General features: G+C 38.1%; 1 protein-coding gene across 1 annotated transcript; it reads left to right on the top strand.

Moving 5' to 3' along the window:
• Nucleotides 1–476: 476 nt before the first annotated feature.
• LOC117442809 (very low-density lipoprotein receptor-like) lies at nt 477–25,645 on the top strand. Its single transcript, XM_034078772.1, has 13 exons — nt 477–602; nt 1,466–1,600; nt 3,649–4,029; nt 13,165–13,284; nt 13,452–13,577; nt 14,095–14,266; nt 14,683–14,892; nt 15,392–15,510; nt 16,060–16,199; nt 16,437–16,578; nt 16,765–16,962; nt 22,888–23,048; nt 23,700–25,645. The coding sequence occupies exons 1-13, from the start codon at nt 542–544 to the stop codon at nt 23,733–23,735; spliced, it is 2,001 nt and encodes a 666-aa protein (XP_033934663.1). The 5' UTR covers nt 477–541; the 3' UTR covers nt 23,736–25,645.
• Nucleotides 25,646–27,926: the final 2,281 nt, after the last annotated feature.

The raw sequence follows: 27,926 nt of genomic DNA, 5'->3' as shown, positions 1-27,926 counted from the left end.
GACAAGAAAAGTCTAGTTTGAGGGGGACTGTTTAATGTTTTAAGATCAGGCTGACTTGTTGAGGGGCATGTTAGGGTTTTTCTGCACATTAAAACAAAAAACGTTAGGGTTTTGTTTGAGTCAAACATTGATACAAAGATAATGTGATATCATGTAAAACATACAATTAAACACATAAAACATTTGTTAAAATAGATATAATACAAATATAATTATAATACAAAATGAAATTTGAATTATTAAGTTATATTGATTACTCACAAGGATTCCGTGTTTTTTTTTACAAACTTCAAATTGCATTCATTTTCAATTAATAACAAATACAAATATGTAGTTGATTTACGAGCACAATTAAAATAAGTGATAGCCTTTTACCTTTAACATGATTAAATATGTTTATTTAGTATATTTATCAAAGTATTTAAAAGAGGCACCATCAGCATTTCAGAAGCACATGTTACTTTTTCATCACAAACCACTGAATCAACTATTGCGTCATAACTCCGCGCCGCGTGCGACGCAACTGTGGAGGACACCGAACATGAGACACCTTGGGGGCTTATTTCTTCTGCTAGCGCCACTATCTTGGTGTTATATTTTGGGTAAGATGCAGAAATTACTTTTGCATTATTGTGACATTAAAGAGCTGCTTACATTAAGCGCTTTTTAAATAAATGACGTGAAGTAGCGACGGTTTACAGTCGAGCAGACCTGTCAGTTTGAATGAAGTCTGCGAACTACAGTCCACTTTTTCTGATATATATGTAAGGTTTTTCTAGTTTAAGTGTTACTATACAAACACATCATGTTGTCCGACGTTATATGTTCCAGAAAATGTCTTATTTGGACTAAAATATATGTGCAAAATGTATCAATAAAGCTAGAAACATATTTTAAAAACAATGCGGAACTCTATCTGACCCAGGCTTTGCAGTGCAAATGTAGGTTCAGATTAAGGTTCTACACAAAAATAATCTTTCATTATTTAATTTAAATATTAAATACAAATTACAGCATTAGTATTTTTAATTGACTGTGTAACAAGACTCTGTCACCTTAACTATTTCCTTATCTTCGTCAATTACATCAGTTTAAGTAGATTTAGATGGAAACACTTTTATATCATAGGAATGCACTTTTTGTTTTAACGATTCAATCAAATAACTGTTCATATCTTACATTGCACTGTAATTTGTATTCTTGTATTTTTAATACCTGTTTTATTTTATATGAGCTTGTTTTATCTTTATTTTATTCTCTTTGCTTTTTAATGACTGTTTTTAAATATTGTAAGTATCATTTTATTATTTGTTTTCACTGCACTATATCTTAATGCTGTTAATGTTTTTTCTAAAGTACTTTGAATTGTGTTAAAAGGTGCTAATAAACTTGCCTTGCCTTTTATGAAAGAAAATGTATATTATGAAACGGTAAGACTAAAACGTTGTGTTTGAACGTATCTCAGGTGCAGAGGCTCACTCTCTGCACGCCTGCCACCAGCAGCGTGGGTTCTGGTGCAGTGATGGCTCGTGCATCCAGAGACTGAGAGTGTGTGACGGGCACAAAGACTGTGAGGACGGATCTGATGAACAACGCTGTGGTGAGTATACAACATGATACCATTTTAACACACACCGGTACACACAACACTGTCAAACAAAAATGAGTGAGAAGAACCCAGAGTTGGTGCCAGCCTGAAGTTTATTCAAATGTTGTCACAGCTTTGTATTGCATAGAAACTGAATGCTGCAAACATCTCAATATCTAACTGACTCATTAACAAAAGGGATTTTTCTAAGTAGCTCCCCTTTCTAGCCAATAGAGTGTCTGATAGAGAGATGGATGCTTGTTTTGACAATGATGCAGTCTGACAGCCTGGTTAGAAGTTGTGTAAAAACAGAAATACTACATGAACACTGCACCATCACAATAATTGCACATTACTGAGAGTGTATACACTAAACTAAAGCGCACATAATGTTGGGGCCACATGAGGTATCACCAGCACCCATGGTGTCAAAGTCTACAGTTTCAGACAAATGGCATGTCTAATGATTGTGTTGGCAGGCAAAGCATGCGCCCTTTTACCTACACTTGTTGTTTTTTTACAGTGTTGTGTAATACAGTCTAAGTTGATTAAACGACATCAGCTCGTTTTCTTGCATTGTGGGAAAAATGCCACTGCAGATCATTTTATGTAATCCTGTTAAAGTAATTTGCAAGTAATTTGGAATTGAATGTATTGAATTCCGGAGGGATCTGGTGTTCAGCCTGAACCACAAGCTGCATAACGTTTGCAAGGAAAAACCCTGCAGGAGAACATTTTCTGAAAGGATTAAAGGTGAAGGTAGCCAATAAACACAAACATTGTTGATGTTAGGAATTCCCAGCAGGTATGAATATGGGTAGTGTTACAGTTGAAAGAAGCTGGTTTGAAAACCAGCCAGGAAAATGTAGGAGTTGCAAATTACTGTGGATTTATTATGAGATAGTAGAGAGTACAAAATATCAAGAGGAAATGATCTGTTGTCAGTCTAGGCAACACATTACATTTCAGTCAGGTAAGGTAGTTTTGACAATGTTGCAAAACAGTTAGCTGTTTAATGATAATATTGGATTTTCCCCATTTATTTATTTTTGCTCCAGTGTGGTTTATTTCACCAGGTGTTGATTTGCTGGATTAGTCATACATTTGTGTTTTGTGGTTTTAACAGTTTTCAAGTAGATTTTCTTGAATCTTTCCTTTTAAGTTGCCTTAATTGAGGATCTGGGTAGATGTAATCTAAAACAGCATTTCTTATAAACGTAATGACCCATGAGGCAGCTGGTTCTGATGAAAACTTGTATTGTGTTCACAAATATATAAATCATTAGCCTGTCCACATATTTACTCCCCCACCAAACAATTTCCCACTTATTTTTGTTGGTCTATTGAGTTGCTCTGAAACGGCATTCAGAGATTTGTTACAAACTGAAACACAAAATAAAATACTCAGAAGTCAATAATGTTTTTTCTATAAATGTTAGTGGCGTACCAAAAGCTTATAATCAGGGCTGCACATAACTGGTGCGCAGGTGCGCATGCACACCCCCCGCCAAAAAAGGAGCACCGGATCATTTGAAAAAAGGCGCATTTGCGCACCAACATTGAGAGAAAAGAGAGAGAGAAGAGAGAGAGATATTTGCGAGTTGGATAAGAACTGGTAAGATAGCAGGGTTTCCCACACATAGACTTTACTTGGGCGGCCCAGGTATATTAACGGCCGCCAAAGTATAATTCGCGAGCCATCTAGGTTTAATTTTTTCAATCCGTCAACAAGCATGACGGCATCTGCGATCCTTCGCTCTACCCCTCGCTATCGGGTGAAGGGTCTGCTTTATGCGCTCCACACATAACCCTGTCCGGCGAACAGTTCATGAGCGCACCTCCCCCATTCATAAAGTCAAGTACCCCTCAAAAGGTCCGGTTTATTTCATTTTAAGGATGCGCACCAAGCACCATCTCCAGGTGCTCCTTTGAGAACCAGGGCAAAAAAGTTATGTGCACCCCTGCTTATAATGCTCAGATTACATTTGAACGGAAGCCATTTCAGCTTTCCATGACTGTACAAACGTATTTATTGATGTAACTTGTCTGACTTTTCACAGATTTCGTGTCCTGTAAGAAGGATGAGTTTGCCTGCCGCAGCAGGCTTTGTATATCTTCACATTTACGCTGCAATGGCGTGGAGGACTGTGGCGACGGCAGTGATGAGGCATCCTGCTTGAACTGCAGCATCCCTGGGTCTTTCTCCTGCGGACCGTCTGACACCTGTCTGCCCAGAAACAAGCTGTGTGACGGGAGAACTGACTGCAAAGATGGGCGGGACGAGTCTCCACACATGTGTGTTTTGCCTCGCCCACGCCCACAGACTTCTCCCGTGTGTTCGCCATTTGAGTTTCAGTGTGGAGACGGGCACTGCATCCGTCAGACCTGGAGGTGTGACCACTCCCCAGACTGCTCTGATGGCAGCGATGAGGACAACTGTGGTGAGTGATACGTTTACAGCTGACTTAAAAACATGGTTCACTGAGAACTACACCTGCACACACTAGTCTGTGTTGGATATGGCATGTGAGTTATATGTTGTGATCATGGATGTTGCCCCTCGTTTCTGTTATGTGATTGTGATGTGCTATATGTGACATGTATGTAGTAACGTGTGTATCACCAACACATTCTCACTCCCAACTCGTACTATAGCAGTGGTTCTCAAAGTGGGGGGCGCGCCAATAAAAAAAAAAAAAATAAAAAATTATTTGATTTGAAAATAATATGATACAGTACTATTGTGTGTGTGTGTGTGTGTGTGTGTGTGTGTGTGTGTGTGTGTGTGTGTGTGTGTGTGTGTGTGTGTGTGTGTGTGTGTGTGTGTGTGTGTGTGTGTGTGTGTGTGTGTGTGTGTGTGTGTGTGTGTGTGTGTGTGTGTGTGTGTGTGTGTGTGTGTGTGTGTGTGTGTGTGTGTGTGTGTGTGTGTGTGTGTGTGTGTGTGTGTGTGTGTGTGTGTGCGAGCTTCTGGTGCTAGCGAGCTACGCTAACAGATATGAGGAGTTTTTTTTTTCAACAACAAAGTTTTTTCAGTGGGTCTCAAACGTTTTGGTCACCATTAATGTAAACAATTATTTCCGAGGCACACGTTTATATGATCATTATAGTTATACAAAAATAAGAGAATAAATTAAAAACGGGTATGAAATACTATATGACAGCAAAACAAGAATAAAGTTTGAAAGGGTGAAAATATCCATAAAGAAAAAGTAAATCTGTTTACAGTTCTGTGTTGAGAGATGTATCCATAGATCTCTTAATGTTGCTCTCAAAGTGCACCAGATTGATGCTTTTAACTTCAATATTTAAATATAAAAATAAACACCACACCACCTATAAAAATAGCACTTTACCCCTACCTATATGCCGTGAGCTGATTATAGAGCCTTCATTGTAACAGTCACACTGTGTATATGCGTGGGGATTGTTGCAGTAGAACATTCCTCTGTAGCGCCCGGTACATTAATGGGAAACCCTAAATGTTTGAGCACCCTCTAGCCTCTACGAAACGTCAAGCTACCCCACAGCACCCCAAAATAAATCTCTGGCACCGCCACTGAGCCTGACTATTTGTGTTGGGGATGCCCGACTTTTTTTTTTCTCCAAAGGGGGGGGCCTGACAGAAAAAGTTTGAGAACCACTGGACTATAGTGACGTTATGTCAGGATCCCTTGGCGTCACTATCAAACGCAGTGGGGGGCACTTTAGCGTCAATTTTCAACTATCAGGGAGTCCCATTGACTTGCATAGAGCTCCCTGAACGTTGGTAATAGACGAGTTGGGATCGCGGAGAAATGCTCTCTGCAGACCCATTCTCGCAGCGTTTATCAACCTTTTTCTTACTCAATATTGAGCCACACTTATTGTATTTACTTCTTTATTATAATTGTCCAATGTCGGATTTTTGTTGCCGTCAGTTAGGGCGAGAGTAGGGGCTCAGAATACTGAAATCTGTATTGTTTCATAATTTCTTCCTTCTAATTTTGTGTTCTTTTCTAAACCACTGTTATTTACTCAACAAGACAATTATCCTTGTGTTTATTTATTTGTTTGATTGTATAATGTCTGACTTTTGGAGTCCGTCAGGACCGAGTGTCGGAGCAGCTCATTCGAACACAGGAAGCTGTATTTTCAAAATAAGAGTTCATTTTAATATTATGTTTGATAATATATTTTGTATTAACTAGACCACTGACCACTGTCAGTTTGGTGTTACAAATATCAAAACAATATGAGTGGATAACAAAAATATATCCATCATAAACTAAATTGGAAACAGCAGTATATTTTATTGTATTAACACGGTAAACCTGACAGTTTTTTAACCCACACCGCCTTCTGGTTAAAGCACGTTATTGAATTTTTTGTTGAATATGTTATATTTGATGAAAACGTAAATATATTAAGAGTACATACAAAATAGGTGGAAAGTAGAAGGTCAATGATAGAAATGTAGAATAGAAAATGTCAAGAAGATACTGTAAATAATATCTAGAATAAAACAGTTTTGTGCAGGACGTCCAAAGATATTAATAGGAGGATGTGCAAAACAGACCAACTAATAAGGCTTTATTTAAACATTAAAACATACTTTAGGTTAAGGCAATGGTTCTCAAACTTTTTCTGTCATTCCCTACTTATTTTATTGGAGCGATGAGGAACAGGTGGGGCTTGAAAAGGCCCACCTGTTCCTCATCGCTCCAATAAAATGGTAGGCCAAGCTTAAAATTGTCAAATGTATCGTTCTATAACAGGGGTCTCCAACTTTTTTTAGGATGAGGGTTACTTTCAAAAAATAAAACAAGTCGTGAGCTACTTTTACTCCTCTTTTTAGTTTTTTTGCAGTGTATATATTTAGCACATTTTAACATTATTATATGCTACCTTTAACCTTTGAGTGCTGTTTGGGTCTGTGGGACCCGTTTTCAGTGTTTACTAAAATAAAATGTATGCAATTTAATTATTTTAACCTGCTTTATTTGGTGGTGGACGTCACATCCTCGAGGGTCCGGGGGCATGCACCCCCAGGAAGATTTTTTTTAAATGTTGAAGTTGAATGCATCAATCTGGTGCACTTTGAGCTAGGGCTGCTCAATTAAATCGTATTTTAATCGCAATTACGATTTTGGCTTGCAACGATTATGAAAACAACATAATCGAAATAAAACGATTTTATTTATTTTTTAAATAGGTTTTTCAGTTGAATTATACTTAAAGTTCAGGGTAATCAACTGTTAAAAAACATCCTTTTCAAATTATTTTTTTCAATAAATTGATGTTTTTCAAAGTAAATGGTTAATCGTTTTTTAATAATCGTGATATCAATTATTGACCCAAATAATCGAGATTATGATTTTTGCCATAATCGAGCAGCCCTACTTTGAGCCCAACATGAATTTATGGATACAGCTCTCAACACTCAGATGAAAGGGAGCTGTATACTTTTCAATAATCCAAACATCTTTAGAATATGATCACAACAAATCATTTAAACTTGTTTATTCTTATCTTATGTTACCTAGTTAGCATTCTTTCTTTTTATTTATGCATATTTGACTAATCACTCCCCTTTTAAACTTACTATCCTATAGTACACATTGGAATGATTTCTTACTTTATTTTGTACAACTTTATTAAATAGATAAAGGTGTGCTCTCTCGCTCTCTCGCTCCACATTGCTTTTCTTCCCGACTGCAACGCTGTTGTGTGTGTCTGTGAGAGCGTTTCACACGTGTGTATGAGAGATTTTTACCAGTGGCGAGCCTGTCTCTTGCGGCTTTCACACCAGCGCTTTTCAGTTTCTAGCTCCGAGCGGGCGCTTTTCTGGTTCAGCTCCGGTTTCCCTTTTCAGCTCCCGCTCTGTGCACACCGCCCACTGGCGCCCCAGAGCTGCCCTTGCTGCGTCATGACGTCACCGTTTACATCGCTGATTTGCCCCCCAACGGCAGCTCACAACAACTGCGTCGGGTCGATGATCGTGTTGCTTTTAATCACACGAAGCCAGAATAAATTGAATAACGACTTCTCCAACCTGATGCTTTGCTCCAGAGTGCCGTGGTTCATTGTTTATTCTTGTGTTTCTGCAACATGTACCGACCGCTGCAGTGCTGCTCTTCCACGGAGTTTATTCTCCCGTTAGCTCCCGGTTAGCTCACACTGCAGCGGCCGCTCTAAAGTATTCACTGTCCGACTCACACAAGCAGCTGATGCATATCCCCAGCTCCCCTTAGCCTAAGTGAATGTGTGTCAGTCTGAATTGACACTGTTTGGTATCACAACCCTGTTATGAAAGTTTCTCTGGTATAAAACGGGTGATGTTAGCATAGCAACCGAAGCTAAACTGACTACTTGCATCCGATAGCTGCAATAATACAAAACAACACGTCTGCCTCTCTCCACAATGATCGATAACAGCGAACGGAAAAGTAAGGCACAAATAAACAGAATCACACGAAGCCTGGTTAGTGTTGCCTGACTTTATAAAGTGTGTTTATAGGCACTACTGCTTGTAGGCAGGCATAACAGTCGACCCATGGGAGGTGGGTTTAGTTTCCTGCACGCCTCGACGTAAGACAGACGCAAGCGACGTCACCTCTTAGCTCCAAAGCTCTTGCCTCTGGACCGACAATTTTTTGGAGCTGGAAATGAAGCGGATTCCGGAGCTAAGAGCCGGCGCAGCTCCGGTGTGAACTGGAAAACCCGGCGCTTTTCAGGCTCTAGCTCCGAGCCGGAGCTGAAAAGGCGCTGGTGTGAAAGGGGCATGTGAGGGCCTAAGATATTCTACAAAATAATATTTAAAAACATTAAAACAAATTATATTTTTCTTTATATATTTTTTTTAAATATGTTTTTAGTAATATTTGTCAATAGTTTTACCAAAAATAACTTGATTAAATTGTATTTAAAATAACATTTCCAAAGAAATAAATCCTTTGAATCTGCCTATTCAGTTTCTGTTTGAATGTGAAGGGTTACATGAAAGAAGCTCCTCTCTGCGAGTCTGTGAAGACAGGAGCTGATTGGACGTCCAGCTATGAATTCACAGAGGGCCAGCTATAGTAACTGAATGAGAGTAATGTCAAATGACAGTACAATTGACCAATCATATCTTCCCTCTAAATGGGTGGGCTTTATTATCGCGGACTTTATGACAAGTTCCGCCCGCTGTGAAACGTTTCTTGTTTCCATAGCAACAACAACTGTCAACAGCGTAAACTTGCCTTCAAAATAAAAGCATGCCAAATTACACTTAAGACATACAACTGCAACGAAAGTAACAAACACAATGCAATATCCTTTTCAATTTCAAAGAACACAAATTGGGTTATCTCCAGGTGTTGTTTTGTGTGGTAGAGGGTCGCTTTTCATTGATACGTTTTGCACCCCGGGCGAGCCGTTGTTTTGATATTCCACCAGTGTATAAATAATAAATAAATGTGAAAAAAAAATGTAAAAAAAAAATTTGAATAATTTTTTTTTCAAATAATTTTTTTTTTCGCGACCCACCTATCACATCTCTGCGCCCCACACTTTGAGAAACGCTGGGTTAAGGTCTTCTTTTGAATAAGAAAAAAGCATTGGGGGTATCTAAATATTAAGCCTGACAAAGTACTTAATGTTTAATATATTGAATAATTTGTTTTGAGACTTGACAATCAACTTTCCTGCAATGTTAACTATGTTGAAGCTGAACTGATATTATACATATGTATTATACTCTTATAAGATGCATGTAGATAGAATAAGAAATGTGCAGAATATTACAGTTCAATGGTGGAGGTACACACATATTGATAGATGTCTTGTAATGCACTGTTGAGGAACCTGCGACCCAAGTTTTTAAACTCTGACCTTTTTTAATCTCCGGCCTTGTCAGGTATTGAACATTCAATATAATTATTAAATATAAAACAGAATTTGTGTGATTATACTAAATGATTTACAAATAGGACCAGCTGTTAAATAAAGCTCTTCTGGCCTTAGCTGTCTTGTGGGTATATATTAATGCTGCCCATTATGGACACAAGCAATTTTCACCCATTTATTAATTATATGATTTAAATTTAAATGTTTGATAGTGACGCCAAGGGATCATGACATAAAGTCACTACGAGTTGGGAGTGAGAATGTGTTGGTTTCACTCTATCTACTTGTCTTTCATCCTTTCTTTATAACTAATGCTGTTGATGTATTGTGATTTTAAGGGTGTCTATTATCATCTGGCCAGGGACAACAGATGGAAATTAGCAATGTTGGCTAAAGCTGCCCCATTCACCGTTGTTTTTTGACAGTTAATGAATGGGGACTGTCCACAACACTATAAACAAATAAACCAAACGAAATACTCCTGTAAAATACACTGTGGCTTCACGTTGGCTATATATAGGCCATACATTAATGGTTTTCAGTTTAACAGCAGGCTTATGCCAGCAAAATAATGGCTAACTATTTGGGAAAGAAATGTTAAACAAACACAATCTGTATTTGATGGCTCGCTTGTGATGCCTTGCTGTCCAGCCAGCAGAGGGAAGTGTAGCGCTGCTCCATACTGCCCAGTGGCTTCCAGCATTTTGGTCATATAAAATGTTTTGGGTGGAGACTAAGGTTATTCCAAAAGAAAGTTTGAACTGAAAGAAGGGACAGTTTTTCTCGTGTGATAGTTATGAAATAACTAAGTCAAAGATGTGATGAGTGTAATTCTAAAATAATTATTTCACTCATTATTCAATCAAATCAATAGGAAAAAAAGCTGAATATTCTCCATTTGCAGCTTTTCCAAGGTGATGATTTGCTGATGATTTGTACATGGTTTGAATTAAATTAATTATTGTTAGCATGTATAACGTTGGTCAGTAAAAAGATTAAACTTGAAGAAGGCACCATGGTCTTTTAAGAAAAAAATATTTTTGGATATTTAATATTCGTTTCAATGAATTCATGAATCAAAATGTCAGTGGGTTGCTTCATCATCAAAACCATCATTAGCCTTTAAGTGTATGAATCCATCTCTGGTTTTCTCTGTTGTTAGAAACTGTAAAACATATTTTAACAATCCTTACTCTTGTGCTTATCCTAAATTATTTCTCCTCCCTGACCACAAATTAAACGGCGTTAAAAAGCATCCACCAACAAATCAAATATAATAAACAAACCACGCTCATTGTCAACTGTTAATGTTTTTTATTTGTTTGTTTGGAAGCTGTGTTTTGTATCTGAAAGATTTTTCTCCATTTTATAAATAAGAGTACGGTCTGTTTTTAGGATTCTTCTATTTCATAAGAATTATTTTTCATCCGAACTCTGTACTGTATATTATGTCTTTGATTGCTTTCAGAATTTTGTCCCCAAACAAATCAGTTCTAAATAAGTGCAATGTCTCAAAACCTCAATGTATTGGCTCCAAATTGGATAACACAGATTCATGTCCCCCCTCCGCAGTAATTGTAGTCACTGATCCCCTGTCTTTTCCTCTATAGTAGCATCTTGTCAATTTTGTATTGGATACAATAGTTTGGTGAAGACCCAAATTATAAGATGCTTCTTTGTTTTTTTTGTCTGGCAGACTTACAAATGCCTTATTGCATTATAATGGGCAATATTTGACAAAGACAAACGCACTGTCAATATTGCGGGTGGAAAGAATGTTTTTAACATCAAAGATTGTTATATGATTTTCTACTCATGAATACCATACAGCAGCGTTTCTCAAAGTGTGGGGCGCGCCCCACTGGTGGGGCGCAGAGATGTGATAGGTGGGTCGGGAAAAAAAAAAAATTATTTGAAAAAAAAATTATTCAAATTTTTTTTTTACATTTTTTTTTCACATTTATTTATTATTTATACACTGGTGGAATATCAAAACAACGGCTCGCCCGGGGTGCAAAACGTATCAATGAAAAGCGACCCTCTACCACACAAAACAACACCTGTAGATAACCCAATTTGTGTTCTTTGAAATTGAAAAGGATATTGCATTGTGTTTGTTACTTTCGTTGCAGTTGTATGTCTTAAGTGTAATTTGGCATGCTTTTATTTTGAAGGCAAGTTTACGCTGTTGACAGTTGTTGTTGCTATGGAAACAAGAAACGTTTCACAGCGGGCGGAACTTGTCATAAAGTCCGCGATAATAAAGCCCACCCATTTAGAGGGAAGATATGATTGGTCAATTGTACTGTCATTTGACATTACTCTCATTCAGTTACTATAGCTGGCCCTCTGTGAATTCATAGCTGGACGTCCAATCAGCTCCTGTCTTCACAGACTCGCCACTGGTAAAAATCTCTCATACACACGTGTGAAACGCTCTCACAGACACACACAACAGCGTTGCAGTCGGGAAGAAAAGCAATGTGGAGCGAGAGAGCGAGAGAGCAAGAGAGAGAGCACACCTTTATCTATTTAATAAAGTTGTACAAAATAAAGTAAGAAATCATTCCAATGTGTACTATAGGACTGTAAGTTTAAAAGGGGAGTGATTAGTCAAATATGCATAAATAAAAAGAAAGAATGCTAACTAGGTAACATAATATAAGAATAAACGAGTTTAAATGATTTGTTGTGATCATATTCTAAAGATGTTTGGATTATTGAAAAGTATACAGCTCCCTTTCATCTGAGTGTTGAGAGCTGTATCCATAAATTCATGTTGGGCTCAAAGTAGGGCTGCTCGATTATGGCAAAAATCATAATCTCGATTATTTGGGTCAATAATTGATATCACGATTATTAAAAAACGATTAACCATTTACTTTGAAAAACATCAATTTATTGAAAAAAATAATTTGAAAAGGATGTTTTTTAACAGTTGATTACCCTGAACTTTAAGTATAATTCAACTAAAAAACCTATTTAAAAAATAAATAAAATCGTTTTATTTCGATTATGTTGTTTTCATAATCGTTGCAAGCCAAAATCGTAATTGCGATTAAAATACGATTTAATTGAGCAGCCCTAGCTCAAAGTGCACCAGATTGATGCATTCAACTTCAACATTTAAAAAAAATCTTCCTGGGGGTGCATGCCCCCGGACCCTCGAGGATGTGACGTCCACCACCAAATAAAGCAGGTTAAAATAATTAAATTGCATACATTTTATTTTAGTAAACACTGAAAACGGGTCCCACAGACCCAAACAGCACTCAAAGGTTAAAGGTAGCATATAATAATGTTAAAATGTGCTAAATATATACACTGCAAAAAAACTAAAAAGAGGAGTAAAAGTAGCTCACGACTTGTTTTATTTTTTGAAAGTAACCCTCATCCTAAAAAAAGTTGGAGACCCCTGTTATAGAACGATACATTTGACAATTTTAAGCTTGGCCTACCATTTTATTGGAGCGATGAGGAACAGGTGGGGCTTGAAAAGGCCCACCTGTTCAAAGTGGGGAATGACAGAAAAAGTTTGAGAACCACTGCCATACAGGAACAATTTTGGTTTCTGGTTTAGTATTTTGGACGGTTGCTTTTGTCTCTGATCTTATGAACGTTTCTTATCACATTAAGATATATTCTTTAGTACCATGTTCCTTCTTTCTGGTATGAAACCACTAATGATGATGTAATGTGTGTTTCTGCAGACCAGAATGAATGTCTGGTCGATAATGGAGGCTGCTCTCACCGGTGTGTGGACCAGCCGATGGGTTTCCTCTGCGATTGTCCCAGCAAGATGAAGCTGGTCGGGGACAGCCAGTGTGAGGGTGAGTGGCAGCCCTAAAACCGCCTGCTAGATTTAGATTTTAAAACCTGTTATGAAGATGTGTCCTGAAAAATGAGTCATGGGCACTTGGAACTGGCTCCATTTACATAATTAATAACACATTACTTTAATGCGTACTCCTTCCAAAGTGTCCGTTCTTTTATTTAGAGGTTGACCCATGCCTGGAGAGCGATGTGTGTGATCAGCTGTGTGTTCACATGAACGGCAGCCTCACATGTGACTGTCAGGAGGGTTACCAGAGGATTCAAACAACGAGCGAGTGCAAAGCCAAAGGTGAGAAACAAACTCTTAATGCACCTGGTTACAAGCCTCCAAAATATCAAGGTTAATACTTCTGCAACTGAGAACTTGGGAGGATAAGAGGAGGCCCTGATTAATTATTTATTAGGTCTTACTGTTATCTTATTTTTTATCATAGAAAGCCAAGTAAGACCTAATAAATAATGATAAATCACATCAACATTGAGGCAGCATTTTATTTCATAACTCTGTCGTCAGAGCTACTTTAATATACAAGGGGTCCAGAGGTCGCGTTAACCGAATATTTTCCGTCTGACGGATTTTTTTTAACAATGACGGGAAAATCAGTACAGCGCCAAAGCTTCCCCGCAGCGAGGCTCTGGTGTTATGCATGCCCGCCAAACTACTACTACTACTACTACCCTAACTTTGCCATATAAGTCATTGAAATGTCAGTGAGTGCTTTACGCTGTGGCGCGCTCCTGCGAGGTGCAGTGGACATGCATAACACTGGCGCTAACAGTTCACGAGCATTCTGTTTTCCTTCCAGGAGAAGAGGCTCAGCTGGTTTTCCCATCTTCTCAAGGAATACGAACGATCAGCGTCACTGGCACGGAGCACAGGAGGCTAGCTCTATATTTACCAGGATCGGGGCCGGTGGCGACTCTGGTCTCTAACCGAACTCTGTACTGGGCCCGGCCAGGACGAAGCTCTGTGTACAGGTAGCAGAGTGCAGCTGGAGCCACCACTCAAACACACCATCCTAACAGATAATATCAAGCATGTACTTACTAACATTTAATTCACACTGGATTATACAAAAATAGTACATGGAAATGGTTTTCAATTTCATATTGGTTTATTTAACAAACAACCAGAAAATATGCCATAGGCTATACTTTTCTAATGTATTTATTAATATGCAGAAAAAATATAAAAAGTACCATTAAATATTTGACAGTTATCATGATATAAAATGTCCTTAATCAGGATAGTTGATTTTTGCCAAGCCCTACATTGAAGCCTGCAGCCACGTTCGTCATATTCAGATTTTGAATTGGATATATCAGATCGTGGAATAAACACCCTGATTATTGCATTTATTTATATGTTTCCTTCCCCCTTGGATGTTTGTCAGGGTCTCTTTGGATGGAAATAAAAAGGATTTGGTGTTGAAAGTTGAAGGATCGGTGTCAGGCCTGGCTGTGGACTGGATCCATCAGCTCCTCTACTGGACCAGTATGGAGAGCGGTTCTGTGAACGTTGGTCTGCTGGACGGTTCGGCTCAGCGTCGGCTCATCACCGGACTGGACAGACCTTCAGCAGTGGCTGTGGATCCTTTCCAAGGGTAGGAGGCGGTTACTTTTTATTAGTATCGTCCAGAAGGTTCCCCGGACTCACGTCAGAAGGACCAATACAATTGTTATCTTGCATTGCATTGTTATTTATAAAGACAGCTAACACAGCACCACTTACAGCAAGAGCATCTATTTCGACTGTACCTTGGCAATTCAGTTATTGCTTAAGCACTTGTTGATTTAATTTTGGCCTTGTATCTGATTCACCAGCACTTACTATGGTAGGATCTTGCTTGAAGTGAATATATCTGCAGTTTCCTTGTTGTTCGGAGTTTGATTCTTTATGGTTTTCGCACATATTGTAGGTCACTTTGGATAAAAGCGTCAGCTAAATTATATGTAATGTAATGTCAAATGTAATGTGAGATGTTCTAACACAAGACTGTTAAAGAAATACAAAACAGATGGAAGAATAGGAACTAAAAGGACATCTAAAACAGGATGAAGCAAGAATATTGTGTTATTTCATCACTGCTTCTGTTTTCTCAGGCTGCTCTTGTGGGCTCAGTGTGGTAGCTCCCCACAAATTGAGAGATCCAGCTTGCAGGGTCGAGACAGGAAGCCTCTGGTCACTTCCTCAATACGCTTCCCTGTCGCTCTCTCTCTGGGTATGTTCTGACATTTCACGGAAAAAATGGTTGAGTAAGATTTGCATCTTTGGTGAGCTTTCAGAAGGTGTTGAAATCTGATGATAAAATCTCGATGTTGAGAAATACAAAAAAAAGGGGGAAGGCCCTCAGTCTTCCCTTTTTTGAAACAGGAACAGTATTTATAAGCAAAAGACAGAGGTTCAAGGCTCTTTATTGTCAAACTAACATAGCTACAGAGTAATTATGTCGTTGAAAATCTTAGGTCACAGGCTTCTTCAACAATGCAACACAATAATACAGATAAGCAGACAATATTAAAACAATATTAAAGTACATTATATTAAAAGTAATACAAAAGAAAAATAGTTGGAATAGTGCAATACGGGTCTATATGCAAGTTATTGGAATGATATAATAGATAAATAATTACTAAGTAGCAGATGAATGTTGTGAAATTGTTTCAGCAGTTCAGTTGTTCAGAGGGCTGATGTTCCTCACAGTTCATTGTGGTTCGTGATGCTGCTCATAATGCAGGTTGTGGTTTAATGTGATCATTTTTCCTCCTAGATATGCCTCGTCAGCTGCTGTACTGGGTGGACCAGGGGATGAGAAGCATCTCCAGAGTAAATCTAGAGGGCCGCCACCGAAAAACAGTGGTAGAGTCTAACGGTTATCTGGACCGGCCCTTTGGACTTGCTGTGTTTGAGGTAAAAAGCCTTATGACGGTATGGATGGGCCACACAAAGAAAATGTTTAAAGATATCTGTGAGAGTTCCTGCTCTCACTGCACTTACTCTAAACTCCAGTGTATAAATCCAGTGTGCTGGGCATCCCATTATCCTGACGCTGAACTAAGAGGCTTTTCTCTTTTCCTTTATATCCAACATCTAGAAATTCTCGAAGGTGTGATGACAGTTCTGCTAACTCTGTCAATTCTGCTTCAGGGTTTTTTATATTGGAGTGAAGAAGTTACGCACTCCATCTGCCGAGCCAACAAACACAATGGCGGAAACCTCCAAGTTCTGCTGTCAAACGTCACCTCACCTGGGGGCGTGGTCATCGTTCAGCCGGCCCTCCAACCAAACGGTATGGTGGGTCAAATAATCAGACATTTACTGTATGATTCGGACATTAAAGTGATTTTGCTTTAAGTATTGTTTCTGTTGATGGTTCAGGGGTTCACTCAAGTATTGATTGACACTGTAGATTGGTGCTGCTGGAGTCACATTAATGCCGCCTTACACACTCTGTTTACTTTCTCCTGGTTCTTAGGGCCGTCTGTATGCAGGCATGCTGGGACGGTGTGCCAACAGGAGTATGTTGTCGACCTGTTGTCTCAGAGTCCACAGTTCGACTGCACTTGTTCGGAAAAAAAACAAAACATGTCTCAAGAAATTCCCGTCATTTCGCGGACAGTCCCTGCAACATCCGTATCTGACCCTGCCTTTGCTGGGATCCTCTCTCTTATAAGTAAGACCCTTTTCTATCCCTCAAAATATTTTGTAAAAACAAAACCTCATCACATGTTTGGGAAACCTCCTGTTCTTTTCTTTTAGTATTTGCCCCGAAACACACTATTGTTAAAATAAGCCTTTTATCAAGTCAATGACTGCTTATAAAATGTGGAGGCAATTAAGATGTTGTTTGTTGTTGACACTTTTGGCTTTGGTGATGACTCGCACTAAAACATTGACTTTAAAAGTCAATCGATCAAATACAAATTTGACATCACTGTTTCCTATTGAGATGGTAACTCCCTGCTTGTTAACATGCACTGTTGTGGAGCAATTGATTATAAATTCAGGCTTATGATGTCACCGCCACTAAAGGCTATAAAGAAGCAAAGCAACGTCACAAAGTAGTTCCAAAAGTTGCAGCATTTAACCCTCCGGTATCACTGTGGACGTTTTTGTCCATATGGGTAATTTTTCACTTTTCATTTTGCAATAACTTTGGGTGTGTTGGTGCAAACGGCCTGCATTTTTGTAACGAGGCTATTTTCTCGATCTATTATGGAATTCAATTTTCAATTTTTCAAATCGGTCTTTAATTCACTGTGTAACAAATCGACTACGCAAATTAGTCATTCGAGACAAAAATGTCCACTGCAAAAGACTTTGATAAAAACATTATATTAAAAGGTTTTTTTCACAACTTTTTTGGGTTCAATCTTTAAAGCAACTTCCGCCCTAATAGAAAATACCAAAAATGTAATCATTTTCAGGATTTTAACCCTTTCAATGCCATTTTGAAAACATGAAACCGCTGTTTTTTTTCATGATGAAAACAGAGAAAATTAGTTATTTTCCCAAAAATATATATCTGGAGACTGGCTCTTTTTTTTTTTATAACAGTCTTGGATATGTCAAAGATTAGCAACAAAATGGATTTTTTTGCATTATTAGTTTTTGCACAAAATCAGATTGAACAAAAAAGTTACAAATTAGTCATTCGGGACAAAAAAGTCCACTTCCAAAAACTGCTCTAAAATGACAACAGATTAATATTTTTTTAAACTTTTTGGGGTTAAATCTTTCAATCAACTTCAGTCCTGATCAAAAATACCAAATGTTAAATTATGTTCAGGATTTTAACCCTTGAACTGCCAGTTTGAAAACATGAATTTGCGTTTTCTATGAAAAACATGCACAAAAAGGCAGTTATTTTCCATATAATAAATGTTGGGGGGGGTCGGCTTTTTTTTTTATCACAGTCTTGGATATGTCAAAGATTAGCAACAACTTTTTTTTTTTTGCATTATTAGTTTTTGCACAAAATCAGATTGAACAAAAAAAGTTACAAATTAGTCATTTGGGACAAAAATGTCCACTTCCAAAAACTGCTCTAAAAGGACAACAGATTAATATTTTTTAAAACTCTTTGGGGTTAAATCTTTCAATCAACTTCAGTCCTGATCAAAAATACCAAATGTTAAATTATGTTCAGGATTTTAACCCTTGAACTGCCAGTTTTAAAACATGAATTTGCGTTTTCTATGAAAAACATGCACAAAAAAGCAGTTATTTTCCATATAATAAATGTTGGGAGGTTCGGCTTTTTTTTTTTTTATCACAGTCTTGGATATGTCAAAGATTAGCAACAACATTTATTTTGGTTGATTATTAGTTTTTGCACAGAATCAGATTAGACAAAAATGTCCCATCCACTTCCATTATAACCACATCTTTTGATCTCTCGCCATACCGGTATAAAATCATGCATTTTGTAATGTCAGGGTTTTATATTGGAGGAAAATAGTTCAATTTGTCCTTTTTACTGTATATCACCAGATGTGACATTTTACATTGAATTACATGCTTGTCATGTCTTGGTTTACAGTTTACAGCATTCACAATTTCCCCCTCATCTCTTTACCTTTGATGTGTGTGAGAATGTAGGAGTAAGTGTTCTCTCATGGCATTTTGTTTTTCATTTGTGCTGTCTCATGTGTCTTAGAGGTAAACAGAGGTATGATCTTGACCCAGCTTGACCTTTTTGTTTAGAATTGTTTGGAACTTCAAAGGCTTTGATAATGTCTCTTTAGCATACAAACATACACAGCCATACATGCACGAAGTCAATAAGCGAACACCTGGCTGCAAAGCCAGATCCATAAATATGTGTAGTTTGGCTGGCTGGTCGTTTCATTCCTGTGATACGCAACAAGCGAGTAAGATGAAGAGGCGCTTCTCTGTGGAAGAAGCTAGGGATATGGTGATGCAGCCGGCAACCTCCAGTGAGCTGCTTGACTCTTCTTCTGAATCAGAAACAACCTCAGAAGAAGAATGTGATGTGGAGTTTGTAGTGGAGTCTGATCCTTCTTCTGCTGACCCTTCCACTGAAACTGCAGAGGAAACAGAAGATTCTGGCAGTGGGTGGACATCAACAAATTGTGAAATCTGGTCTCCCTCTAACAACGACACGCTGCGCTACATTCCCGCTGCCAGAGGTTTGGTTCCAGGGCCCACGCGTTATGCCATTACAAGAATTGATGACGTGGAATCCTCCTTCAATTTATTTTTCACTGCTGAGATCATCAGTAGTATTGTCGACATGACAAACTTGCAGGGGGGATGTTCGGTGGCAAACTGGAGTGATGTGGATGCCACAGATATTCGTGCATACATCGGTCTCCTGATGTTGGCTGGAGTGTACACATCGAAGGGCGAATCTACCCGCAGCCCCTGGGATAACCACAGTGGACGTGCCATCTTCCGTGCCACAATGACCCACACCAAATTCCGGTTGATGAATACCACCCTCTGGTTTGACGACAAGCTGATGAGACCTTCCTGTCACAGAGAAGACAAGCTTGCCCCCATCCGCTCTCTCTGGGAGAAGTGGACACATCGCCTTCCGATGCTTTTCAACCCTGGTGAAGATGTGTGTGTGGATTAGCAGCTTGTCCCCTTCAGAGGCCGCTGCAAATTCCGGCAATACATACCAAGCAAGCCAGCAAAGTATGGGCTAAAAATCTGGATCACCGCTGACGTTGAAACCTCCTATGCCTGGAAGTGCCAGATTTACACCGGTAAAGCTGCTGGCAGTGCTGCCGAGGTGAGCCAGGGAAAGCGTGTCGTCCTGGAAATGACAGAAGGGCTCCAAGGGATCACTGTGACTTGTGACAATTTGTTCACGTCATATGCACTTGTGCTTTTTACTGCTGTGGATCCCTCCTGGAAGCAAGCCAAGTCCTTCAGGAGGAGGCTTTTCTTGGAGGAGTTTGGGAGATCTCTGGTGTCTGCAAAAATCATGCAGAGAAAGCATCCACCTCGTACACCGGCTGCTGTTACCATAGTGGCGGACATACAGGCCTCGGCAGCTGCCCCTGACACCGGCACAATCGCAAGCGGCTCTGCCCCCGACACCGGCACAACCGCAAGCGGCTCCACAAAAAAGAGGGGACTGTGCTGGATGTGCACTGGGAAAAGTTCACCTGCAGAGAGCACCAAATCCCCTGCTGCAGGTTCTGCTGGATGAACTGATCTCTCTCTCTATCTCACACGCACATACACACATTATTTGTTATCTCCATCTATCTTACTCCGTCTCTAACACACATACTTGCTCTATCTTCATCCATCTCTCATTGTATTCAACACACACTCATACATATCATTGTTCTGTTTTGACAATTTGATTTGTTCATGAATGTTGATTGCAGTTTGCTGTTTGGAAAATAAATGTTGACATTGATACATCTGATGCTGATTTAAAAATGATTTCAAAGAAAGTTGAAAATAGTATTACTTCAGTGTTTTTCAGGTCATATAATTCAATGGTAAAATGTCACATCTGGTGATATACAGTAAAAAGGGACACATTGAACTATTTTCCTCCAATATAAAACCCTGACATTATAAAATGCATGATTATATACCGGTATGGCGGAGAGATCAAAAGATGTGGTTATAATGGGAGTGGATGGGACACGAGTGGCTAATGTGTGACTTTTTTTGTTCAATCTGATTTTGAGCAAAAACTAATAATGCAAAAAAAAAAATGTTGTTGCTAATCTTTGACATATCCAAGACTGTGATAAAAAAAAAGCCGACCCCCCCAACATTTATTATATGGAAAATAACTGCCTTTTTGTGCATGTTTTTCATAGAAAACGCAAATTCATCTTTTCAAACTGGCAGTTCAAGGGTTAAAATCCTGAACATAATTTAACATTTGGTATTTTTGATCAGGACTGAAGTTGATTGAAAGATTTAACCCCAAAAAGCTTTTAAAAACATTAATCTGTTGTCCTTTTAGAGCAGTTTTTGGAAGTGGACATTTTTGTCCCGAATGACTAATATGTAACTTTTTTGTTCAATCTGATTTTGTGCAAAAACTAATAATCAACCAAAATAAATGTTGTTGCTAATCTTTGACATATCCAAGACTGTGATTAAAAAAAAAAAGCCGACCCCCCCAACATTTAATATATGTAAAATAACTGCCTTTTTGTGCATGTTTTTCATAGAAAACGCAAATTCATGTTTTCAAACTGGCAGTTCAAGGGTTAAAATCCTGAACATAATTTAACATTTGGTATTTTTGATCAGGACTGAAGTTGATTGAAAGACTTAACCCCAAAAAGTTTTAAAAAACATTAATCTGTTGTCCTTTTTAGAGCAGTTTTTGGAAGTGGACATTTTTGTCCCGAATGACTAATTTGTAACTTTTTTGTTCAATCTGATTTTGTGCAAAAACTAATAATGCAAAAAAATCCATTTTGTTGCTAATCTTTGACATATCCAAGACTGTTATAAAAAAAAAAAGAGCCAGTCTCCAGATATGTCTTTTTGGGAAAATAACTCACTTTCTCTGTTTTCATCATGAAAAAAAACAGCGGTTTCATGTTTTCAAAATGGCATTGAAAGGGTTAAAATCCTGAAAATGATTACATTTTTGGTATTTTCTATTAGGGCGGAAGTTGCTTTAAAGATTGAACCCAAAAAAGTTGTGAAAAAAACCTTTTAATATAATGTTTTTATCAAAGTCTTTTGCAGTGGACATTTTTGTCTCGAATGACTAATTTGCGTAGTCCAATCGAATGATACCGGAGGGTTAACGGAGTTTATTTTTAATTGGGAACAGTGTTAGTGTGCAGGCTTTTTAACCCTCCTGTTATCCTTGGGGTCAATTTGACCCCATTCAATGTTTAACGTATCTTAAAAAATGGTTCACATTTTTCTTAGTATTTCATGACTTTTCCTAATTTAGTGAGGACTAATGGGTAAACATAAAATGATGTCCTGTATGCACTTTGTACGCATCGGTGTTCCTTGGGGTCAATTTGGCCCCAGGCTGTTTTAGTTGTATAAAACATATACAAATGTCAACATTTTACACATATTTGTTTTGATAGTGTAGGATGATATTGAGGTGACTATTACATGCAAATGTATCATTGTATCATTTAGTTATTGGTCCTTTGACAGCATCAAAAAGATCTTACTTTAACATTTTATTTCAGTCAGTGAGATTTTATGGTGAAGAATAGGAATTCTGGATGTAAAAAGGGGTCTGTGGGGGGAAGGTTGGGGTAATATTTTATTTAAATGGTTATATAGGTAGTCAACTAAGACACCTAAAGCACCAGAGACATACATTATGGTTAAAATTTGGAATATGATCATTGTCTTGAGTTTTAAACTACTGGGGTCAAATTGACCCCAGAGGATAAATGGTGTAAAGTAAATCTGAGGATAATAGGAGGGTTAAGTCAATTATACATTTTTTGGTTCCAGTTATTTTGTTTTTGAGTAGTTTTTTTATCGGGTTAATAATGTAAATAATCTTTGTCTGGAGAAGCACTCCAATATTACTACTATTCTAAATGTATGTGTATCTCTGAAGCCTTATATAGGCCTAACAGCCGTGTGTGTGTTGTGTGTGTCTCAGTGTTTCTCAGTGTGCTGCTGGGGGGAATGGCTCTCTGGTGGTGGAGAGAAGAGTTCAGGCCGTCCCGGTCCCTCATGGAGCAGAGCTTCTCCCTCAAAGAGTCCCAGGACCCCCTCATCATCCAGGGGCCACACATGGGTCCAAACACATGTCGAGTCAAGGCAAGACAAACACACACGTATATAAAAGTAAAGCAGACACAGGCACCTTCACTCACCTTCAGAGAGGAGGTAGAGATATATGCTGCACATTAACTGTTTTAAAGAGCTGACGATTGCTGTGTTTCTGGCAAATGTTTACACGTAAGGCACATGTAACGATGAGCGAAAACCTTGTAAGCAAATCATGTCTCGAGAAGGTCTTTGGCTGTGAAACCTTTGTATTTGTCAATTTGCTTCTTATCATGATTGTCAGCGTTCTTCTTCAGCACAACATTTTCTGTCAAAGTTGGAACTGTTTTGGTTATAACAGATTAGAGATTTCCTTCATTTGTGTCTTTTACTGCGTACTATTTTTGGGATGTCTCATCTGTGCATCATCCAGGTGTTAGCAACATTTTATTCCAAATCTGAGAACAGAGGACTGTCACATGTTACATTTGATTGATTTGAGTTATCTGAATTTCCTTAACACAGAACTGTACAAAATCCACCATGAGTTGGAATCCAGTGTTTATTAGCTGCTTGTTATTGAAATATAATGTTCTTCCTCTGGTAGCTTCCCTGATAAACACAAATTGACCTGCTGTTGTTAGGTTTAAGGTTTATTTTGGTAGCACTTGTTGACTAAACAACATGGTTTTCTGCCGCCAGGACACTCTGCTAAAGCGGGACGGAGACGCTGAATGAAGACGGTGCGGGACAGAAGGCCAGCTTCATGTGCCGCAGTGACCTCAGAGCTGACGGAGCAACAGGAACACAAACCAGCTCATCATGTTCCCGCCTCCGCAGGTTAAACTCTCATGAGAGAAATAACCCAGGGTTAATTTCAAAGTTCAGATGGGGCTGTTTTGAGGAATGTTACTTTCAGAAGTTGGCGTTGATGACGTTTCTCTATTTTCTATTTCTCTGCGCTTAAGAGAGTGGTGGAAATGTGAAGACTTGAACATGAAATAATCAACTGTTTTGATTATTTAAGTCGTTGCTCGTTCCAGCTTCTGCTTTTCAATTTTTTTCAAAGACGGTGATCTAAATATATTCAGGATTTAGATTATTTGCTAATCGGTTAAAATAATCAAATGGCAGACTCTGCATTTTTCAGTATTTGCTCAGACAGTACAAACCATTTATTCACTGACTCTAATAATAATAATTGCAGTGCTACTGTATATGCATATCTTTTGTTTAATTGCACTTTCTCTTTCATCGTTTATTTAATCTTATTCCAATAACAACTCTATTTTTATAACATTAAGGACGGTTTGTACTCTCCAATATGAAACAGCTAACTGAAAAGTGTTCCACTGGTTTGTTCCTGGCCTTTAGGAGTTCACTCTCTTTGTTTGTAAGTCAGATAAAAGCATTATGGCATTTTGAATGTACGCTTTGTTCTGTGAACAGTCTAACTGGATAGTTAAATTGCTGTAGTACGCTTATCCACTTTCTTACCAAAAGTTGGATGAGAAGATAGGTACCACTCTCCTGAATGGTAGTGATCATCTCATTTAACTCTATAAGAAAAGTGAATTTAACTATTCAGTTGAAGCTTCCAAAACTTTATTGGTTTGAGTAAGGGTAACATTTTGACCATAACATCAGATTAAGCCTCATTGGACCTGCAGGTGGCGCAAAAAGGAGAGGTCAAAGGATCAGCCATTTTAGACAGATCCATCATCTTGTGACTGTGAATATTTGAAATAAATATCATGGCGATCCAGCAAAGAGTTGGTGAGGAATCTTGATCCCGCCCATAAGGCTGGGTAAGAACGTTTCCCTTTTTCCGAGCAGTAAAGTTTTGGAACATTTAATTTAGCCTTTGATTCTCTTTTTTCTTTCATCGAATCTGTTATCCTGTACCTTGCCTACAGTGACATCGGACCGGATGTGCCCTGAGCTTACTTTAACATTTATCATCAACAGTTCTAAATGTGGCCTTGATTGTCGATGCAGCGTTGACGCACCAATTATTGGTGTATTTTTTGGATTCTATAATTTAATTTGAAGAGGCCTTTTTAATTTAAAAACAATAGATCAGTGCAGTAGGTTTGATTCTCAAAGGGGACAATTGCAATAAACACATCTGGATTTGTGACTTTGTTAATATTTTTGGATCAAATCATTATGAGGTAGAGATGTCCTCCTCACACTGTTTTTTTTGGCTACGTCAACAAGAAATGCCAAAAAAATTGATATCTAATCTTTTTTTGTCTTAGAATGTTGCACGAAATGATGTGCTGGTACAACGGGAACAAATATGTGTTTTTGCTTTTTTTGGTTTGGTGTGATGTATCCTGGGTGTTGAGTGCACAGAGCCTGGCACGAAGCTGTTGGAGTGAATGTTTGGTTGATCAACCTGCCTTGTTTGAATTCAGTCTTTTGTTGTTTTAGTCTCAGAGAAACGCACAATTCTGTATGATCGATAATATTCATTCAGCATTGAATAAGAGAACATTCTTTAACTGTGCTGAGATGTGTGGTTGGTATTTATTTTTAAAGTTGGATTTTATTTATATTTTGGTAGCAGTAGTTAGTGTAGCACTGACTTTGCACTATAGAAAAACTGCTAGATGCTGTAAATGAATAAAATAAAGTATTTTATGTTTTCCCTACATTTTTGCCCACGATTTATTATTACACTTCAAGTCCTCTCTGCTAAGAATGCTATAGTTTATAAATCACAGTGTAAACGTTTTTATCTGAGTACTTTCTGAATGACAATGCAAATTAGGAGCCTGAGCTGATTATGTGGTCTCCAGCTCTTTCTAAAAATACTGTAAGTTAATTGTTCACTTACCATCTCTTGAATAATCAAACCAAACGGATGGCTGGCATTAAATCACTGGTGGGTATCGAACTGTAAATACAAATATCAGTGTCACTGAAGACTTTTCTTTACACTGCAAAATATTCTCCATGTCAAACACTGGGAAGTAGGTGTTAGAAAATAACAAGCTCTCCATTTCCTTTATGGGCTTGTTGGGTGTGATTCTGCTAAAGTTATGATCAGCGATTAGGACATGGCGTTAAAACAAAATGCATATGTACATGTTTGTTTTAAAAAGACATATGCAACGTGACCACACTTTTTAATATCAAAACACAAGAGCACTGAGTCAGTACTTTCATACGTAGATTTACCTCGCTGTTCATCATATATCTAAAAAATGTAACCTGCTATCTTTTTCAATAATCATTCAGAAGAAATTCACTAAATATTTGAGTCAAGAAATCAAGATAGACATACAGACGCAGAGGGGTCCATCAGCTGAAACAGGCACCGCCCAGCAGGCAAGAGCACAAAGTCATGCTGCTCAGGACTAGCAATAATCTTTGGAGCTAGAGAGACACACAAGAGGCACTATAACTGTAAGTAGCCTACACTTAATTATTTATACAAACCATATATACAGTAAATATCATATAGCCTAATGCTGTTTTGAAGTAGCTGAACACACTTCTAAAGGACTGCAGTGAGCTTCCCTTTAAAGTAATAGGCAATATTTTAGATACAAATAAAAAGTTTTTGCTGATCAATAAACATGACTGTCAAATAAACCAATAAAAGAAATACAAACATAAGTTAATAAACTTCTATTGTGTAGATACTTTGGCCTTTTGACTTTCGGTTCTGAAGAGTGAATGTGGAAGTGCCTTAAACGTAGCCTTTTTAAAAGTCACCTATTATGCAAAAAGCACTTGATGTATTTTATACATAAATATGTGTCTCCGGTGTGTAAGGAAACTCACAAAGTGTCAGACCCTCTCTCTTTTCCACCTTACCCTTACCCACATCTCAAAAAACGGGGGGGAAACGGCGCTGATCCAGATTTGCTGCAGTCATGACAACATTACTAAAATATGGGCTGGCTTTACGGCCACAGCCCTATCAGAAACGTCGCTATCAGAAACAAGTAAGTAAATAATATGGTCTGTGTTTACAGTAGCAAGCATCGCTAACACTCAAAGCTAACGCTGTACTGGAGAGAGTATGTGTAAAAAAAAAAGCCGGATATAAAAAGGTACTCAGCTTAAAAACACCTGCAAGAGAAAAAGCATTTGAGCTCCATACTGTTTCAGAAATAATCCTTGATGTGGTTTGGAACATAATTGAACGGCATTTAACTGCAAGTATCTGGGTAGAAACCTTTCCTCACCGAAGAGAGCTCATGCATGCTCCAAAGGGGCGTGGCCAGCAGCAGCTCGGCAATATTTAAAGCTGCGGGCCCAGAATCAGCACTTTTGTAACAGGGCTGAAATACAGGGGTATGAGGTAGGGCTATAATTGGTGATCTGTTTGGTATTTGGAGCAAAACACTCAATAGAAAGATTTGTTTATATATCTGAGACCTATAATATATGCCTCAAAATAGTATAATAGGAGACCTTTAAAACTCTGTTTGCAAATAATGTCTATGGGTTTATGATAATCCAATTGGTATAATTTATTTAATGTCATACATGTTAATATCAGGTTAGAAAATGTACACCCCAGTTATTTAAGTTTTTCTTGTTTCAATGAAAGTGTTTTTTTTCCGCTGTCCTTTCTGTGTGGTCTATAATAGGCTCTATAATAATCTCGTTATGCATATTCCTTTATATTTTAAATACAAATGTTACCTGATCCTTTCATCCAAAACATGATACTGCACAATTCAAGTAAGCTGTACTTTTAATATTGTACATTTTTGAAAATATCTACAATTTCAACCTTTTCACAAAAGGTTGTTGGTTTTTTAATGCTTTTATCTCATATTTCAGCAGCGATGTTATTGATATCTGAAATGTTACATACACTGAAAAAACTGAAACGTTGACTTGAAAAAAATGAATTATGTCTGTCAAGTTGTGATTTGGTTGGTTTTATTGACTCCTGCTTAAACT

Source organism: Pseudochaenichthys georgianus, unplaced genomic scaffold (assembly GCF_902827115.2).
Source record: "Pseudochaenichthys georgianus unplaced genomic scaffold, fPseGeo1.2 scaffold_479_arrow_ctg1, whole genome shotgun sequence".
Taxonomy (NCBI): Eukaryota; Metazoa; Chordata; class Actinopteri; order Perciformes; family Channichthyidae; genus Pseudochaenichthys; species Pseudochaenichthys georgianus.
The sequence above is the reverse complement of the archived record's forward strand: the minus strand, read 5'-3'. Positions and strand labels throughout refer to the sequence as shown.